The sequence below is a fragment of the Phocoena sinus genome, chromosome 6, assembly GCF_008692025.1.
Source record: "Phocoena sinus isolate mPhoSin1 chromosome 6, mPhoSin1.pri, whole genome shotgun sequence".
NCBI classification, from domain to species: domain Eukaryota; kingdom Metazoa; phylum Chordata; class Mammalia; order Artiodactyla; family Phocoenidae; genus Phocoena; species Phocoena sinus.
Genome location: NC_045768.1, coordinates 103971677 through 103992575, shown reverse-complemented (window position 1 = coordinate 103992575; position 20899 = coordinate 103971677). Strand labels below are relative to the sequence as shown.

Genomic DNA, 20899 nt, shown 5'->3' with positions numbered 1-20899 from the left:
AACAAAGATCTAGAAGAACTAAAGAACAAACAAACAGAGATGAACAACACAATAACTGAAATGAAAAATACACTAGAAGGAATCAATAACAGAATAACTGAGGCAAAAGAACGAATAAGTGAGCTGGAAGACAAAATGGTGGAAATAACTGCAAAGGAGCAGAATAAAGAAAAAAGAATGAAAAGAATTGAAGACAATCTCAAAGACCTCTGGGGCAACACTAAATGCACCAACGTTTGAATTACAGGGGTCCCAGAAGAAGAAAAGAAAAAGAGAGGGTCTGCAAAAATATTTGAAGAGATTATAGTTGAAAACTTCCCTAACATGGGAAAGGAAATAGTCACCCAAGTCAAGGAAGCACAGAGAATCCCATACAGGATAAACCCAAGGAAAAACACACCAAGACACATATTAATCAAACTAACAAAAATTAAATCCAAAGAAAAAATATTAAAAGCAGTAAGGGAAAAACAAAAAATAACATACAAAGGAATCCCCATAATGTTATCAGCTGATTTTTCAGCGGAAACTCTGCAGGCCAGAAGGTAGTGGCAGGATATACTTAAAGCGATGAAAGAGAAAAACCTACAACCAGGATTACTCTACCCAGCAAGGATCTCATTCAGATTCGATGGAGAAGTCAAAAACTTTTCAGATAAGCAAAAGCTAAGAGGATTCAGCACCACCAAACCAGCTTTACAACAAATGCTAAAGAAACTTCTCTAAGCGAGACACACACAAAAAAGAAAAAGACCCACAAAAAGAAACCCAAAGCAATTAAGAAAATGGTAAGAGGAGCATACATATCGATAATAACCTTGAATGTAAATGGATTAAATGGCCCAATCAAAAGACACAGACTGGCTGAACGGATACAAACACAAGGCCCATATATATGCTGTCTACAGGAGACCCACTTCAGACCTAGGGACACATACAGACTGAAAGTGAAGGGATGGAAAAAGATATTCCATGCAAATGGAAATCAAAAGAAAGCTGGAGTAGCAACACTCGTATCAGATAAAATAAGACTTTAAAATAAAGACTGTTACAAGAGATAAGGAGGGACACTACATAATGATCAAAGGATCAATCCAAGAAGGTATAACAATTATAACTGTTTATGCACCCAACACAGGAGCACTTCAATACATAAGGCAAATGCTAACAACCATGAAAGGAGAAATTGACAGTAACACAGTAATAGTAGGGGACTTTAACACCCCACTTACACCAATGGACAGATCATCCAAGCAGAAAATAAATACGGAAACACAAGCTTTAAATGACACAACAGACCAGACAGATCTAATTGATATTTATAGAACATTCCACCCCAAAGTGGCAGAATACACTTTCTTCTCAAGTGCACATGGAACATTCTCCAGGATAGATCACACCTTGGGTCACTAATCAAGCCTCAGAAAACTTAAGAAAATTGAAATCGTATCAAGCATCTTTTCTGACCACAACGCTATGAGACTGGAAATCAATTACAGGAAAAAAACTGTAAAAAAAATACAAATACATGGAGGCTAAACAGTGTGCTAGTAAATAACCAAGATGTCACTGAAGAAATCAAAGAGAAAATTTAAAAATACATAGAAACAAATGACAATGAAAACACAATGACCCAAAACCTATGGGAAGCAGCAAAAGCAGTTCTAAGAGGGAAGTTTATAGCAATACAATCTCACCTCAAGAAACAAGAAAAATCTCAAATAAACAACCTAACACTACACTTAAAACAACTAGCGAAAGAACAAAGAAAACCCGAAGTCTGTAGAAGGAGAGAAATCATAAAGATCAGAGCAGAAATAAACAGAAATGAAGAAAACAATAGCAAAGATCAATAAAACGAAAAGATGGTTCTTTGAGAAGATGAATGAAACTGATAAACCCTTAGCCAAACTCAACAAGAAAAAAAGGCAGAGGATGCAAATCAATAAAATTAGAAATGAAAAATCACAACTGACACTGCAGAAATACAAAGGATTATAAGAGACTACTACAAACAACTCTACGCCAATAAAATGGACAATCATAAAGAAATGGACAAATTCTTGGAAAGGTACAATTTTCCAAGACTGAATCAGGAAGAATTAGAAAATATGAACAGACCTATCAAAAGTAATGACATTGAAACCATAATTAAAAATCTTCCAAGAAACAGAAGTCCAGGATCCGATGGCTTCACAGGCGAATTCTATCAAACATTTAGAGAAGAGCTAACACCGATCCTTCTCAAACTCTTCCAAAAAATTGCAGAGGGAGAAACACTCCCAAATTCATTCTACGAAGTGACCATCATCCTGATACCAAAACCAGAAAAAGATATCACAAAAAAAGAAAATTACAGACCAATATCACTGATGAACATAGATGCAAAAATCCTGAACAAAATACTAGCAAACAGAATCCAACAGCACATTAAAAGGATCATACACCATGATCAAGTGGGATTTATCCCAGGGATGCAAGGATTCTTCAGTATATGCAAATCAATCAACGTGATACATCACATTAACAAATTAAGGAATAAAAACCATATGATCATTTCAATAGATGCAGAAAAAGCTTTTGACAAAATTCAACACCCATTTATGATAGAAGCTCTTCAGAAAATGGGCATAGAGGGAACCTACCTCAACATAATAAAAGACATATATGACAAACCCACAGCAAGCATCATACTCAATAGTGAAAAACTGAAAGCATTTCCACTAAGATCAGGAACAAGAGAAGGATATCCCTCTCGCCACTCTTATTCAACATAGTTTTGGAAGTCCTAGCCACGGCAATCAAAGAAGAAAAAGAAAAAAAGGAATACAAAATTGGAAAAGAAGAAGTAAAGCTGTCACTGTTTGCTGATGACATGATACTATACATAGAAGATCCTAAAGATGCCACCAGAAAACTACTAGAACTAATCAATGAATTTGGTAAGGTTGCAGAATACAAAATTAATGCACAGAAGTCTCTGGCTTTCCTATACACCAACAACAAAAAATCAGAAAGAGAAATTAAGGAAACACTCCCATTTACCACTGCAACAAGAAGAATAAAATACCTAGGAATAAACCTGCCTAAGGAGGTGAAAGACTTTTTCTCAGAAAACTATAAAACACTGATGAAAGAAATAAAAGATGACATAAACAGATGGAGAAATATACCATGTTCTTGGTTTGGAAGAATCAATATTGTGAAAGTGACTATACTACCCAAAGCAATCTACAGATTCAATGCAATCCCTATCAAACTACCAATGGCATTCTTCACAGAATTAGAACAAAAAAATCTTACAATTCGTATGGAAACACAAAAGACCCCGAACAGCCAAAGCAATCTTGAGAAAGAAAAATGGAGTTGGAGGAACGAGGCTCTCTAACTTCAAACTATACCACAAAGCTACAGTAATCAAGACAGTATGGTACTGGCACAAAAACAGAAATATAGATCAATGGTACAGGATAGAATGCCCAGAGATAAACCCATGCACATATGGGCACCTAATTTACGACAAAGGAAGCAAGAACATACAATGGAGAAAAGACAGCCTCTTCAGTGCTGGGAAAACTGGACAGCTACATGCAAAAGAATGAAATTAGAACCCTACGTAACACCATACACAAAAATAAACTCCAAATGGATTAAAGACCTAAATGTAAGACCAGACACTATAAAACTCTTAAGAGGAAAACACAGGAAAAACACTCTTAGACATAAATCACAACAAGATTTTTTTTGACCCACCTCCTAGAGTAACAGAAATAAAAACAAAAATAAACAAGTGGGACTTACTTAAACTTAAAAGCTTTTGTACAGCAAAGGAAACCATAAACAAGACAAAAAGACAACCCTGAAAATGGGAGAAAATATTTGCAAATGAAACAACAGACAAGGATTAATCTCTAAAATATACAAACAGCTCATGGAGCTCAATATCAAAAAAACAAACAATCTAGTTAAAAAATGGGTGGAAGACCTAAACAGACATTTCACCAAGGAAGACAAACAGATAGCCAAGGGGCACAAGAAAAGATGCTCAACATCACTAATTATTAGAGAAATGCAAATCAAAACTACAATGAGGTATCACCTCATGCCAGTCAGAATAGCCACCATCAAAAAATTTACAAACAGGGCTTCCCTGGTGGCGCAGTGGTTGAGAGTCCGCCTGCCGATGCAGGGGACACGGGTTCATGCCCCAGTCCGCGAAGATCCCACATGCCGCGGAGCGGCTGGGCCCTTGAGCCACGGCCGCTGAGCCTGCGCGTTCGGAGCCTGTGCTCCGCAACGGGAGAGGCCACAGCAGTGAGAGGCCCGCGTACCGCAAAAAAAAAAAAAAATTTACAAACAATAAATGCTGGAGAGGGTGTGGAGAAAAGGGAACCCTCCTGCACTGTTGGTGGGAATGTAAATTGATACAATCACTATGGAAAACAGTATGGAGGTTCCTTTAAAAAACTACAAATAGAACTACCATATGACCCAGCAATCTCACTGCTGGACATATACCCTGAGAAAACCATAATTCAAAAAGAGTCATGTACCAAAATGTTCATTGCAGCTCTATTTACAATAGCCTGGAGATGGAAACAACCTAAGTGTCCATCATCGGATGAATGGATAAAGAAGATGTGGCACATATATACAATGGAATATTACTCAGCCATAAAAAGAAACGAAATTGAGTTATTTGTAATGAGGTGGATGGACCTGAGAGTCTGAAGAGTGAAGTACATCAGAAAGAGAAAAACAAATACCGTATGCTAACGCATGTATATGGAATGTTAAAAAAAAAGAAAATGTTACTGATGAACTTAGTTGCAGGGCAGAATAAGGAGGTAGACACAGAAAATGCACTTGAGGACGTGGGGTGGGAGGGCAAAGCTGGGGCAAAGTGAGAGTAGCATCGACATACATACACTACCGAATGTAAAATAGTTGGCTGGTGGGAAGCAGCAGCACAGCACAGGGAGACGGATCCGTGCTTTGCGATGACCCAGAGGCATGGGATAGGGAGGGTGGGATAGGGAGGGTGGGAGGGAGGCTCAAGAGGGAGGGGATATGGGGACATATGTATGCATATGGCTGATGAGCTTTGTTGTACAACCAAAACTAACACAGTACTGTGAAGCAATTATACTCCAATAAAGATCTATTAAAAAAAAAAAGAAATCCCTGAAAAATTAATGAATTGCAGGTAAATGTGGGGTCAATTTTAGAAGGAAAGAAAAATGCTGTCAATACAAAGAGAAAACAGTAGTAACCCCAACCAGCTTTCCAGTTGCACTCAAGGACTACTCGATAAATGGTATATTTTCCCATTTGGGAAAGAGAAATGCTCACATCAACGCCAACTTTATACACTAATGATTAATTTACTTTAAAACTCAGCTTATCTTGAGAAATGTATAAACAACAACAACAAGACCCAAAAAGAAAAATCAAATATAGAAGAGCTCACTTTATAATGAACATTTAGGGTAGTAAATCATATGAACAACTTATTTTCAAATAAGAAAAAACTCTACTCTTAAAAATGCTTATTGGATAGGTATCCCCCGCTTTTCGAAAGTTTGCTTTTCATTACTTCGCTATGTAGGTTAGACCTATGCTAGTACCTGTTTTCGATAACTGAAAGGAATTCGAAGAGGATTTTCACTTTTATAAAAACAGGCAAAAAGTGAACAGTGTTCAGCGATGGTTCTGCAGCGAGCCGTTACAGAGGAAGCGCACTCCGAGCAGTGAGAGCACCTCCTTCCCAGGAACCACACTCAGCATCTCAGCATCCAGCTCCCATAGCTTTGAACTGCATCTGTGAGCATCTGTGCTTTATCTTGATGTATGTTGGGCATCAGTTAGCAAGACGTGTCCTAAGGTAGTTGCTTATTTGCTTTACACCATTTCAGCTTACGGAAGGTTTCATAAACATGCTCTACTTTCAGAGAGCGGGGGAACCCTATACACCAAAAGTGAATCGACTTCAATAATTCTTGAGTTCATCCCACTTGTGCTGAAACATTAAAAGGACAACAACACAAACTGCTTTCACGTATATTTCTTACAGCTGGAAATAAAATCTGTGAATAAAATGAATGGAAGAAACTTCAGGCACTGAGCAGTACTTACCCTAGCCCCAAAGCCAAAACATGGGAAAGGAAGAGAGATGGAATGAACACCTTAAGAAATTCTGCAGAGAAAATCCCCCCTTTCTTCATGGCTCCACTTTTTCTCATGCTTAAGGAAACGGAACGTTTAGGGTGTCTGAAGTGGAACTCCCTGGGGGAAGAAATGCAGAGGCAGGTGTCAGAAATGCATTTGCTGAAAATATCTCAGGAATTAGCAGGCCCACACTACATGCACTGTGTCCACTGAAGAGAACCATGTACTGACTTACTTAGGTGGAATGTTTTCAGGTCTACTGGACCAGTCGGACACCCAGTCTACACTTTTCTTCAAAGCATCCACTTCTTTCTCTCCTTCTGCAACTTCTTCTTCTGACTGTAAAGGAGAATTCACATTTTAAAAAAGGAGAAAAAGAAGACTGATCCTTCCTACTACAGAAGACAAATCTAGACAGAAAATATACAAAAATCATAAGCTTGTGCATCAATAATTTTTATGTAAGAAAGATGTCATTTTTCCAAAAAGGTTGACAAAATGATCTAAGATCAGAGTATTTAACATCTTAAAAAAAACTTGAGTGAGTTTCACTGTTATGTCTAAACACAGAATACGAACCTGAGATTTGAATTATTCCTCAATTAAAAAAAAAAAGAATATGAATCTGAAAAAAGTATATTTGGGGATACAGTGTAACTAAAGTGTGGAAAACATTGATAATCATTGAATCTGGGTGATACGTGTATGAAGGGCCATTGTAATATCCTCTTTACTTTTGTATGCATTCAAAATTTTTCATAATTGAAAACAAAGGGGAACATCAAAAAGTATATGCTAACAAAGTAATGAGAAAATAAATAACTGGGAGTTGGGCTGAGGAAGTAAATAATTTATAATAACTTAAAATAACTAGTATTTATTAAGCGTTTATCAAGAGACAAGCATCAGTCTATGCACTCTACATGCATTAACCTTTACCTTACAACAATCCTATAAAAAAAGGAACTACTACTATTCCATTCTACAGATGAGGAATCCGAGACATAAATTAAGTGACTGCCCAAGTTTCTATATGCGGTAAGTAGCAGGGCCAGTATTCAAACCCAGGCAAATGGTCTCTATAGCCCCTACTCTTAGCCATTAGGTTTTACTCCCTAGAAGGAGATTTTTAGACAAATTGCTATCCAAACATTTTCCAAGGTTTATTCAAAACTACTTAAGCCAGGGCTTCCCTGGTGGCACAGTGGTTGAGAGTCTGCCTGCTGATGCAGGGGATACGGGTTCGTGACCCGGTCCGGGAAGACCCCACATGCCGCGGAGCGGCTGGGCCCGTGAGCCATGGCCGCTGAGCCTGTGCGTCCAGAGCCTGTGCTCCGCAACAGGAGAGGCCACAACAGTGAGAGGCCCGCGTACCGCAAACAAACAAACAAAACTACTTAAGCCAAAAGTTTTAAGAGTAATTTATTTAATACAGAGTAAGAACTGGACATCTTTCACATCAAATAAATTTAAAAAGTCCTTCTCCTTGCTAATGATAATAACCTAAAGTTTCAGGCTAAGAACAATCAAAATTTCCAACAGCTTCTCTTTCCAGACCACACAGGGACGAGAAATTCCTAAAAAATGGCACAGCATTATTTATTCAGTTTTAAGGAATATAATGCTATGATCTCAAACCAAAGGGTCTCAAAGCTAAGAATTATTTTGATTTGTTATTTTGTTTGGATAGAATTCAAACTTTCATTCTTTTTTGTAGGTAGTTATGAAAATTCTCTATGAAACAGCTGCTCCAGGAAGGTAGCTTCAGAGAATCTCTAGATATAGACGGTCCCTTTTGCTATCAAACAGAAAGTAAAATCCCTGTGGATTTTTGCTACTCTGGTACTATCATTCTTATTTAGTTCTGCTGGACTTGGCAAATACCACTGAATGACATAATGTAGCCTTTAGGATTAAGCTTGTTCCACTGAGTATTGAGATTACTCAGAATCATGAGTTGGCTCTCTGGAGTAAGTCTGAAAACACCCTAAATCAAAAACGATAAATTGTTACAATTTACTTATAGATCAGCCTGTGCCACACAACACCTCATTCAACACACTGCAGGTCACTTCTGTTCAGTTTCCAACATTGGTCTTAAATGTCGCTTCTAAAACTGCTCAAAGATTCAGGTTTAAATGTGTGAACAAGCTAGTATTTCATACTTTCCAAAAGAATGAAAATATAATAAGATTTTATTCTAATTTTTAAAGATGATGATCTTTGGGCTATTAAAAAAAAAACAACACACACACAAAAACTTCCCAGATCAGTTTAGAATGCTTACCTTAAGAATAAGGACTGTAAGCTCTCCTCATTCACTACTGCCCTGTGCTTCCTTTTATTAATCTTACATTTGCCAGCTTTAGGCTTTAAATTGCCTTCTGATTCTTGGAATTTCAGAATATGGTAAAAATGCACTTAGTCTAAGGAAGTAATATTCATGCCTTTATCCAAATCAATAACCCTCGCTCCACACCTACAACTATTCAGACAGAAGAGTCTGATCATTTCAGCCTATTATCATGGGCAGTCCCTTACCTTCTAATCACTTACATTTTCCTTCTCTGGCCCATCTCAAGCTCTCTTAGGTCTCTAAATGTGGATATTAAACTACATAGCACAGAACAGATAAACCACAGTTTTACAGGAGGGAAAAGGAAGACATTTTCAGTTTGTATCATCTTCCAATGACACCCGACCCTGTGCTGGCCTATTTGGTCCCAGGAACACACTGAAAAACGCCTCTGAGAGACAATCTACTGTCTATTTTCTGCTACAAAACTGACTCTTGAGGACCATCATCCTAAAAGTCCAGTTTGAACAACTTTTTCCTAAATGTATTACACCTTAGGCTTCCTTGTACCACAACTCACCAGACATGTGTTTTAGTTCATTCTCACGACCTTGTGAGCTCTTCTGAAATCAATCCCATTCATCGACTTATTTTAGTAGAACAGGGGCCACAGGCCCAGACAGCCCTGGTTTCAGTCCTGACTCTATCACTTACTTGCTTTTGATCTTAGGTAAGTAACTTAATTAAGACACAGCTTCATTTTTTCCAATTCATTCATGGGCATTATGTCACCTCTTTCACTGGGCTGAGAACATTACAGTGGGAAAAAATTTTTTAAAAAAATTTTGCACCTGGAATGTATCTAGTAAATATCAGCTCCTTTCCTTCCTCCTCTTAAAAAGGCTAAAAATGGCATATATTCCTCATGTAGACAATCTAAAAAATTCAGTAAGAGCAAGTACCATTAAGTCCTTTATTAACTGTTTTTAACTGTTTCCTAACCCTAAGCTTCCTTCTAATTCATGAAAAAAAAATCCACCTTCCCAAACCCTAAAGTAACTAATTTTTGAATTAGCATTTCTTCAATTAAAAACAAGCAATGTAAAAGGCTTTTTGAAAGTTCAAGTATATTATTCCTATTGATTTCTCTCTTACTAAAAGTCTTACTCTAAAGGATATAATGTTTTTCTTATAGGAGTTAGATTGCCTTTTCAAAAACGTAACCTGGTTTAAATTGACTGTAGTAGCCTTACTACTACAAGTTTCTCTACAGTATAAAGTTCATCATAAAATAAATTAGTATTCCGTCCCATAGTGTTTCTAGGTTTCAGAAAACAGCACAAATAAAGCACAGTCAACATAGGGAGAAAGTGTGCAGCTTCCTAAACAGAAAGAATACCGGGTGGAACCAAGGTAACATGCAAAATATTTCCAGTGCAAAGGGAGCCAGACACTGCACAGGGAGAACTCCGCAAAACAAAGTTTTTGTTAGCATTCATTCAAACATTCACTCAACATATATTCTTCAAGTACCTTAACAAGGGAGAAAAAAACAACGCCTCCTGTTCTCAAGAATTTGCATTCTTGGGCTTCCCTGGTGGCTCAGTGGTGAAGAATCTGCCTGCCAATGCAGGGGACACGGGTTTGAGCCCTGGTCCGGGAAGATCCCACATGCCGCGGAGCAACTAAGCCCGTGCGCCACAACTACTGAGCCTGTGCTCTAGAGCCCACGAGCCACAAGCTTCTGAGCCCGGGTGCCTAGAGCCTGCGCTCCGCAACAGGAGAAGCCACTGCAACGAGAAGCCCGCACACCTCAATGAAGAGTAGCCCCCGCTCGCCGCAACTAGAGAAAGCCTGCGCGCAGCAACGAAGACCCAACACAGCCAAAAATAAATAAATAAAATAAATTTATATATAAAAAAAATTTGCACTCTGACACTTGCAGGTGATCTGACACATCAATAAAGTCAAGGGCTGGCTATGAACATTCTAAATCATTAACGACAATTATTTATTTATCCCAAGTTTTATAATAAAAACCTTTGTAAGCTTTCAATACTATATCCATCTATATTTCCAACATGTCAACTCCTTGTGAAACTATATTTAACTTCTTTTTTATTTATTTATTTATTTATTTATTTATTTATGGCTGTGTTGGGTCTTCATTTCTGTGCGAGGGCTTTCTCTAGTTGTGGCAAGCGGGGGCCACTCTTCATCGCGGTGCGTGGGCCTCTCACTATCGCGGGCTCTCTTGTTGCCGAGCACAGGCTCCAGACGCGCAAGCTCAGTAATTATGGCTCATGGGGCTTAGTTGCTCCGCGGCATGTGGGATCCTCCCAGACCAGGGCTCGAACCCGTGTCCCCTGCATTGGCAGGCAGACTCTCAACCACTGCGCCACCAGGGAAGCCCTTAACTTCTTTACCTTAAGGAATCCTGCATAATTTAGGTGAATTTTGTCTCTAGCTTGATTTGATTTCAGATGCAAAAAAGTTTTCACACCTGGTTCTACAACAACCTTCCGTTTCATTTATTCTGTGACCTTAAATAAGACATGTGCCTCAGTTTTCTATTTATAAACTCAAGAAACTAGCCTGGAATATTGGAATGACACATTATAGACAAGAATTTCCCAATTTTTTTAGGACCCCAAATTCTTAGTTGTAAAGGAGCGTGACGACGACCACAGCAGCATAAATTCCAACATCAGAAACTGAATAACTTAAAATGGCTTCAAAGTATTTTTCTAAACTTTTTATTGGAGTATAGTTGATTTAAAATGTTGTGAATGTTGTGTTAGTTTCAGGTGTACAGCAAAATGAATCAGTTATACATAAACATGTATCCACTCTTTTTTAGATTCTTTTCCCATATAGGTCATTGTAGAGTACTGAGAAGAGTGTCCTGTGCTCTACAGTAGGTCCGTATTAGTTATCTATTTTATATACAGTTGTGTGTATATCTCAATCCCAATCTCCCAATTTATCCCTTTCCCCCTGGTAACCATAAGTTTGTTTTCTACATCTGTGACTCTATTTCTGTTTTGTAAATAAGTTCATTTATACCATTTTTTTAGATTCCACAAATAAACAATATCATATATTTGTCTTTCTCTGACTTACTTCACTCAGTATGACAATGTTTAGGTCCATCTACATTGCTACAAATGACATTATTTCATTCTTTTTTATGGCTGAGTAATATTCCATTGTTCAAATGATTTTTTAAAGTCTTCATATTCTTTACTATATTTCAGCAAAACAGACTTAGAGATTTGCATTTTTCCTAATTATCTAATGCAAATCAGAAAAATAAACAAACATACACACACACCTGAGAGCTATGGTCCCTGCTGGTGTGCATTTCCACATCAAACATGATCTGCCCATCTTCTTGTGGGGAAGGGCTAGAAGAGAAAGACACATTTATAGCCATTAGTTTTAATTCTCATTTTGTCAAATAAGCCTTTACTGGAAATTAGAAAATTAAAAGTTATAGTGGTATGTCTTTGAAAAAGCAGCAAATCAGAAAGTATACCATAACCCCATGTACGAAAAAATGAAATTGAGCACCCTTACTCCCAAATGTTCTAGAATTTTTCAGTGGTGATAAATTCCTTTGCAATGATAAATCTGCAACGGAAATACTACCTAAAGACACAAGACTGTCACATTTTCTTATTTTTACTCTTTTTCCAATAAATGTAAAATGATCTTCAAATTCAGAAACTTTAGTTTGGGGTTCTTTTTCTCAAAGTTCTTTCATCGTTAAACAATTCACCAGCTATTTTCAAAGTGTGAAAGCAGCTCTTAACGACTCTTTCAAAGGGTCTTTGAGGTTAAAATTGTTTTCATAATACTATCAGGATTTATTTGCCTTTTTCATTCTCATTTTGCCATGAGTGTACAGTGAAAATTTCCAAAGGCTAAATTATGTGTAATAGCATGTACACATAGAAAGAATGTAAAAGCAGGTGAGAATCCAGCTGTTTTCTATTAAGCCAGATATTAAAGAGATTTGCATAAACGTAAGACAATGCCACTATTCCTACTAATTTTTTTGGTTATGGACAACAGGTAAATTTTGTTTAAAAAAGTTACTTATGTTAACATGTAATAGGTTTCTTGTTGAATGAATGAATACATATCTTTTTAATGTTCTCCGTTTTAATTTCTAATATAGTAAATATCAAAATATATAACCCACATAAACAAAAGATCTTTGGGGTCCCCAATAGTTACTACAAGTGTAAAGGAGTATTGAGCCCAAACAGTTTGAGAACCACTATTTTACTTACTTTTGAAATACTGACTTTGAGATATTTCAGAGTGAATTATATAAACTTATAGCAAGTGATAACCTTTCACAAGTACAAGATATATTCCCAGAACTATAAAAATGTACAGATACATTTTTAGACAAAGATACATGGTCACAAGCTGTACTTGATACAAGAGATGAATACAATATGCTAAGTGCTATTCTTACCTTTATCAATGATTCCTTGTGTAACCACAGCGAGTCACTAGATCTTTCACTGCACACCCCACCTCCCCAAATGTAAACTCATTTTGGATGCTCCAGGCTTAACTTGCTCAAAGGAATAGATATTAACTATCAACGCTGTCAAGAGCATGTGTCCAATGGTAATATATAGAGATGCTGGTGAGACTGACTGGAAAGTAAGTAAGATCACCAGTCTTTGACGATTATAACTGATGTAGGAGATTCTGAAGTGGGGGAAGGAAAAGTGAAAAACTGGTTCCATACCAAACCACCATATTATTGTATTTAGAAAATTTTTGTCTTGAACGAGAAATCTCAGGCTATAACACAGGAACCAAGCAGAACGAGGGACTCTGGCTGTCCTCAGTATACTGTTATTATGCTCATAACACCGTTGGATTCACAGCCAGAGGTCAAGTTAAGGACCAGCCTTACAGAACCATGACCAGGTCAAGGCAGCAGAATGACCAAGTCAAAAAGCCAAGAGAAGCACAGCTCTGCTTTACACTCTCCTTACCACTGGCACCAAGCTCACTTAGACAAATACTCAACATTTCACTGGTAGACTGATCCATTTGGGATGCATTATTATCCTGGCTCATGTTAGGATCAGCTGGGGAGCTTTTAAAATTTTCTCATGTTGGGCTTCCCTGGTGGCACAGGGGTTGAGAATCTGCCTGCTAATGCAGGGCACACCGATTCGAGCCCTGGTCTGGGAGGATCCCACATGCCGCGGAGCAACTAGGCCTGTGAGCCACAACTACTGAGCCTGCACGTCTGGAGCCTGTGCTCCGCAACGAGAGGCCGTGACAGTGAGAGGCCCGCGCACCATGATGAAGAGTAGCCCCCGCTTGCCGCAACTAGAGAAAGCCCTCGCACAGAAACGAAGACTCAACACAGCAAAAATAAATAAATAAATAAATAAACCCTCCTACCCCAACATCTTCTTTAAAAAAAAAAAAAAATTTTCTCATGTCTCGACAACAGAACGAGATTCTCTAGGGATGGGGTCTGTGTACTGGTATTTTTAAAAGCTCCCTGTGGGAATATAGTGTGTAGGTTGGAAACTCCTACAATAGGTTGGAAACTCCTACAATAGGCTGGAGCACAAAGCAGAACACATAGGGGGGGTCTCTTCTAACAACCACCACAGTGACAAAAATATACTGACGGAATAATTAAAAAATTTTTAAATATGTATGAAAATATACATAAATTAGCTTGGGGACGAATAGCCAACAATCCTAAAACATTTCCACTTACAAGAAGCACTGCTTAACAACCTCAAATCTAGCGATGCTGGCAATTCAGATGACATGAACTGTGAAGACATTCTTAAATGTTCAAGTGTTAGGTATCCCAGGAGAGCATGACTGAGCTAGAGTTCCAGGCCTCCCTTGAGACGTGACCAGTGACCCAGAGCCTGAAGATGTGTAAGCAGAGAACAGGAAAGTGTCCCAGGGCACCCGCCACATCTCCATTTACATGTTCAGAAACCTAACTGAAACGTGATCATGGGAAGATGAATTCGTGTTCGACCACAAGTATAACTGCAACCAGAAATGACATAAGATGACCAGAAGGCCGGTGATAAGGTGATCTTATCTCTGCTCAATGACAGCACCAAGTGAACGGCAGGTTAAGGGACTCACCAGTACTTGAACATGTAATAAAAGGCTTATCAACAAGCCCATAAGCAGCAGAAAACTTCAGAAAACCCACCTGTGAGTCTCATAACATAAATGTAACATAATATAAACGTGATTCTCAAAAAACAGACTAATGTCGTAGCTCCCAGAACTGGTGGCAAGCTGCTCAGAGAAGAGCCATCTGCTCTGCTTCTGCTCATGACAAGAGCCATCTCGGCTCTTCAGAAGCACAGGGACACGTGAGTGATGTGACTGGGAGGTGGGTGTGCCAGAGAGCCGTCAGACCAGTCCTCTGCAGCCTTGGTGACAACGGTGGATCGTAAGTCATGCAGGCACTTCGAACATGATTTAACTCTTGATTCTCCTTTTCTACTTTTTCTGATAAGAAATAATATGTACCACACACACAATTTTTACCAAGTATAAAAATTTGGAAGAAGAAAAATGGCCATCATTCCATCCCCTAGAGATAATCACTGTTTACATTTTTAGATGTCCCCTTAGTCTATTTCCTGTGTATCTGCGTTTTCTATATGGCCAATAACAGTGAACTCTTAATTAGCCAGAAGATCATCCAGTACCCCAGAATGCTAATACTATGGCTGTCACTGGTCTAAGAATGTTCGATATACCACTATGTCATGTCATACCTAGTCCCTCTGGAAAAAGAGAAGCTTGTACTGAAATATAAACTAACAACTCAGTTTCACTCTCCTCATACGTGTCTGTATTCTTAACTCTTTCACCACATGCAGTCCTTAATTGAAGAATGTCTCCCCAAGCCAAATATAGAAAAACGAGGTCTGAAACAAAACTTCCTCTGAGCTCTAAGGAAACGCAATGGCCGCCTTCAAAATTAACTATCTTTACAGACCTTAGTTGGTGCTTCCACCGTGCAAATACTGCTATACAACAAGCTGAATCAACTTGTAGCTCCTGCAACTCAAACATTTCCTGAATGTCTACTGTATACCACCAGCATCATGACTGTCAAGGGTACAGAGGAGATGAAACAGGATCCCTGCCTTTTAAAGCCTCACAATCTAGAAGGGAGGACAGAGATTACAGAGGTAACTGTATTTGAGGCAGAAAGAGAGCTGTGAAAGGACAAAGGAAAATGGGAGAAAGTTAGATTAATTCTGTAAATAAACATTTATACCGCTGACTTTTAAACTAGTAAAACATCTGAAAACGACACAATCTAAGGAAACTGATTTAATCTGAGGAAACAGTGGGCACTCCCGTCCTTGTCAATTGGCTCTCTGATTTAAATACACATGCTGCAAGAAATCGGGAGTTGTAAATTTTGTCAAATGAAGATGTAAGCGATTTATTTTTTCTAGTGGGAAGTAACCTTGCAACCCTTCCATTTCCAGAATTCCACCAAAACGTGGATCTCACTCACCTGTCGCAGTGAGAACTGCCTCTTGAACTGCTCTGTCCGGATTCATGTTGTGCGTCCAAAAGAATCTTCTCCATGTCTCCGTTGTGGATAGAGGATGAGGAGGGTACATGCTCTAGACCCCCATTCTTCCCATTGCCATTATCATTGCCATTGCTATTCATGGGGAGCTCCACCCAGGAACCTGTTGGACAAGTCAGATAGCTGCAGTTAACCACAGCAGAACAGGAGTCTCTCGTGTGCACACAGCATGTGAATATGGTGAATTCAGATAAGAATTCTGGCTCGCCTCAAAGCAAATGCCAAAGTATTCTGAAGAAAATAAACAAGGAGCAATAAAAGTCTGAAAAGCTATATAGTTCTGTTCCTGAAGGAGCTCGTGCAATCAACTGATTTAGAAGAAGCTGGACCTCTAAAATGAGTATCTTAGAAGATGTGTCTTCCAGCCAGTTTTCTCTCTGGTTAAAACTTAATTTACATACAATAAATACTTTACTGAAAATTTTTAGGTTGCTTTTCAAAAAACAAACAGCTACTTTATTACCAGACAGGGTACTTATGTTTAATATTTTAATTACATATATATTTTTTCCACAGTCTACCTCAGCTATTTAGTTGTGTCCTCTCCACCTGTATTTAGAAATGTCGTAAAGGTCATCGAAGTATGTTAACAACTGTGCCTTAATTAGCACAAACAATTGAGACGTTCCTGGAGAGGGAACTTAAATCCAATCATCAACATTTCAATTTGTGTGCAAGTCTGGAGCATAAAATGAATGCAGCTGGCTCTTAACTAAATCAGGTGAGAACGCTTAAAAACCCTAAAAAAAAGCTTTATCCCTATCCCACACATTAGCTTCTTCCCTTCCTTTATGCCTCACTCTTTCTACTTCTTTCTCTATGCACTAAACATACCTTGCAAGCTGGCCTTTTCTCTCTTCTCTCCCACAAGTTCACACTTTCTAGGGTTTTCATGAAGCCTCGTTGGTTTGGGGCGGAAAACCAGGCATCTGCTACGGGCAACACTGACGTTGCCTCAGGCAAACAGTCAAAGAGGGTGGAGCCACAGGAAAGGATGGGGCCCTGGTAATTTGGACTGGTCTTGAAAATACTGGCTCCATGAGTTTGCTGACTACATGAAGATCCTTTAATTCTAATAAGCATTGACAACAGTAGCCAATAGAACAACTTCATAACAAAAAGAGAGTGGTTTATTTTTTTTCTAATTTCCATTCCTTACAACAAATTTTGTTTTAGAAAACATAACCAAGCAGGTTGGTGGAGCCATTTCTCTAAACTCCAAGCAGAAGTGTTAGAGAGAGTTCTGTGGCAGAACGGTCTTCCATCCGTAAATCAGAGTAACAGGCCCAAACCCTAAAATGCACTCTAAATGAGATTACCGCTAATCCAGACCCAGAAGTGAACTCAACATCACCCGTCTACAAAGGAAAAGCTCAAAGGTAGCCCTGGTTGGAAATCTGACTCTCCCACTTACTATGACTTTCTGAGCTTCAGTTTCCTCATTTGTAAAACAGAGATGATTACATAGTACCTTCCCCCCAGGGTTGCTGTGACGATTAAAGAGAGTAACACAGGTAAAATGCCTAGTAAACAGGAGATACTCATCAATACACTAGTTAAAAGAGTTGATATTTGTAATGTACTTAGAACAGCGTTTGCTCCATAGAAGTGAAGTTACCCTTTCCCTCCTTCCCCTCCAAGGTGGTCCCAGTGGCTGTCAGAGTCCCATCACCACCCCCCATTCTTTGGGACTGTACTGCCAAACAATACAACTCCATGACATCTCCACAGTCTCATTCTGTCCACACACAAAAATGGACACGGGCTAGGCAGTACTCAAAATGGATGAAGAAATTCAACTAGCAAAGCTAATAAGATAGATCTAACACTGAAGGTCATTTAACTAAATACTTGTGGAGTGCCTCTGGAATGCATAAGAAATATACCACCAGCATCCCTAAATTTAGAGCTCTACAAAATATTTTAACTGAAAAGAGCGACAGAGAGAGAGGTATATGATGAACAAACTGTTTTTTTCCTACTCCCACTCTTTCTAGGACTGTCCAATTTATTCTACACCAATGGGACCAGTTCTTGTACAGAAAAGCCCAATGTGAAAAAAATAAAAGGCTGGAGGTGCTCTGGCAGAAGCAGAACTAAGGAACCAGGAGTTCTAGATGGGTCTCCGTGGAAGCCAGTCTTCTCTAAAATACAATTAACATTCACTTGAAGCAGCTGATCAGAGAGAAAAAAGGCTGTAACAATATCAGGTTTTCAAAACCTTGCTTTTTTGAAGGACTTCCAAACCCATATCTAAATTCTACCTTCTACATTAAATATATGTAAGTAATCATAATGTAGGAACTTGAGGAGACTCACCCAGAAAAGCTTAGTGAAAAGGACCTGTAATTGCCTTAACACTCTGTAACATAACTGAAGGCACCTCTACTCAAGGCAGACAATACCTATCGGGCATGTATTAGCATAGTGGCTCAGACCACAGACTGAAGCCAGACTCTCCTTCTACCTTCTATCACGTCCAGTTGTCCCAGACTCCCCTTCTATCACATCAGATTGTCACAGCCTAGACAGGTCACTTAACCTCTCTGTATTCCAGTAACCTCTCTGTGTTCCAGTTTTCTCATCTGTAAAATAGGGATAATAACTGTGTCTACCTGAAGGTGATCAAAAGGTACAAACTTCCAGTCAGGAGAGAAATAATTCCTGGGGATGTAATTTACAGCATGGTGACTACAGTTAATAACTGTATTGTATATTTGAAAGAAAAGAGAGTAGATCTTAGAAGTTCTCATCATAAGAAAAAAATTTTTTCGTAACTCTGTGTGGTGATGAATGTTAACTAGACTTACTGTGGTGGTCATTTCAAAATGAATGAATAAATAAATAAAATCATTATTTTGTACACCTGAAACTAATGTTATATGTCACACCTCCATTTAAAAAAAACACACACCGAATGGTTGCCTGCACATAGTGGAAAAAAAACACAAAACACCACATCTACCTCATAGGGCTGTTGGGAGGATGACAGGAATAAAACACAACGAAAAGTTCCGAGTACATAACAAGTGCTATGTGTTAGTTACTATTATAATTATACTCAGTATCTTTTAAAAACATTTCTTACTACAAAATGAATGCATTCCTTGAAAATGTAAACATCAGTATGTGAAGGAAAAAAATTGATACCTCTCCTCCCAACCTCTCATTCCCATTCCTAAAGGAAACTGCTTTTAACAGTTTCATATGTAGACTTCCAGAGAATACTTTTGTGTTTTGCTTTTGTTATTACAAATAAAAACAATGGAATTGTACTGTATATATTTTTCTGTAAATAGTGTTTCTTACCTAACAACTCGTTGATGTCTTTCAATGTCAATATATATTGCCTTACTTTATTCTTTGGAACTGCACTGCATCCCATCATAAAGATATACCATGCTTTAACCATTATCCAAATGGCAATGGTTAATCATCACCCAAATGATTGCTTCTAATATTTTGTTATTACAACCAGGACTTCCATGACACATTCCGCTGGGTAATCTGGCAATACCCATTAAAAGCCTTAAAATGGTAGATTTCCTTTAGCTCTTAATTCTGTTCCAGTAATATCATCTACGGAAATAATCAGTTCTGCAGAGAAAGTCAGGACATAGATATCCATTAAATGTTTACATACTTAAAGCAATTATACTCCAGTGAAGAATTTTTAAAAATTTAGATCTGAAAAAAAATATGTATATACTAGCTTTATCTTTTGAGTAAAGTGGAAAAAATCAAACTTATCTTTCTCAAGAGTTGAACTGCACATACCTTTTTCTCATCTCCTAGTTCATTCCTGACTTATGGCCTCAGAATTTCTTGACGTTCTAACACTACCAATCCTCACAAAGTCCATTTTTACTTGGAAAGGAAATAAGACATGAGGACTGTAATGTCCAAGCAATACAATGCAGGAAAAAAATCTCAGAGTGAATTCCCTTCCTAATATTTAAGCTTTAAAATTAAAAACTGGAGGCTCCATTATATTAAAAGACTACTTACAAACTAACAAGCGTTCTCTTAAGCCAGGTGGTACATATACACACTACAGGAGTTATTTTCTAGTTTAAGTCTGAGAACTGCTAAGAGGATTCAGAGATACACGCTTGTACATTCTGTAATACAGTTCTTCGTGAAGGCTGGTCCAATAATTGTGATTTGCATTCATGACTGGATGCTGTATTTACTCTTTATAATTTTATAATCACCAGTTTAATCCTCTTGCAAGGACAGTGAGGGAATGGGGGAAGGGAGAAAAGGAAAAAGAGTATTTCTCATTCTTTCCCCAACTTTTCAATTCCATGTGTAACTCATTGTAACCGGGGCTAACACATTTCATCATGTCTTATTTTCTTTCCTCAAAACATGTATTTTATTTCAAGTACCTGATGCTGGAATCCAGACTGAGAACATTCACTAACATTTTTCAAAAAAAAAAAAACAGTATTATAAGGCATTGGAGTTTCACGTGTCATAGCCTTAAAAGCCTTCTTGCCATAACTGAGGAAGCAAGTACATCATAGCTGTAGATATTTAAAAAGATAAAAAAGGCTGTACTAAAAAAAAAAGAAAAAGAAAAAAAAGGCTGCACTTCCTACGTGAAACAATAACAAGAATTTTATTACTACCATAATTTTCCTCATATTACCTACTGAATTTTATGACATAAATATCCAATATTCTTAAGTAACTTGATAGTTTTCTCTAGAATAAAACTATCAACTGGAAAATATCCTTTTAACTTTGGAAGTAGTTCAGATATTTGTCCACTAATTTGTAATGAAAGCAAA

The 20899-nt window shown here is 38.0% G+C and overlaps 1 protein-coding gene across 2 annotated transcripts in view; it reads right to left on the bottom strand.

The window, feature by feature from the left end:
• BNIP3L (BCL2 interacting protein 3 like) overlaps positions 1-20899 on the bottom strand; it is a 28074-nt gene that overhangs the window by 4405 nt on the left and 2770 nt on the right. The window contains exons 1-5 of one of the 2 annotated variants that reach the window (XM_032635548.1): positions 16938-17092; positions 16026-16206; positions 11799-11871; positions 6404-6507; positions 6136-6285 (exon numbers count right to left, since the gene is read on the bottom strand). In XM_032635548.1, coding sequence (XP_032491439.1) covers positions 6136-6285; positions 6404-6507; positions 11799-11871; positions 16026-16186 — 488 coding nt within the window. In that variant the 5' untranslated portion in view covers positions 16187-16206; positions 16938-17092. Of the gene's footprint in view, positions 1-6135; positions 6286-6403; positions 6508-11798; positions 11872-16025; positions 16207-16937; positions 17093-20899 lie in introns of those variants that run through there. The other variant, XM_032635547.1, reaches the window with a different exon arrangement.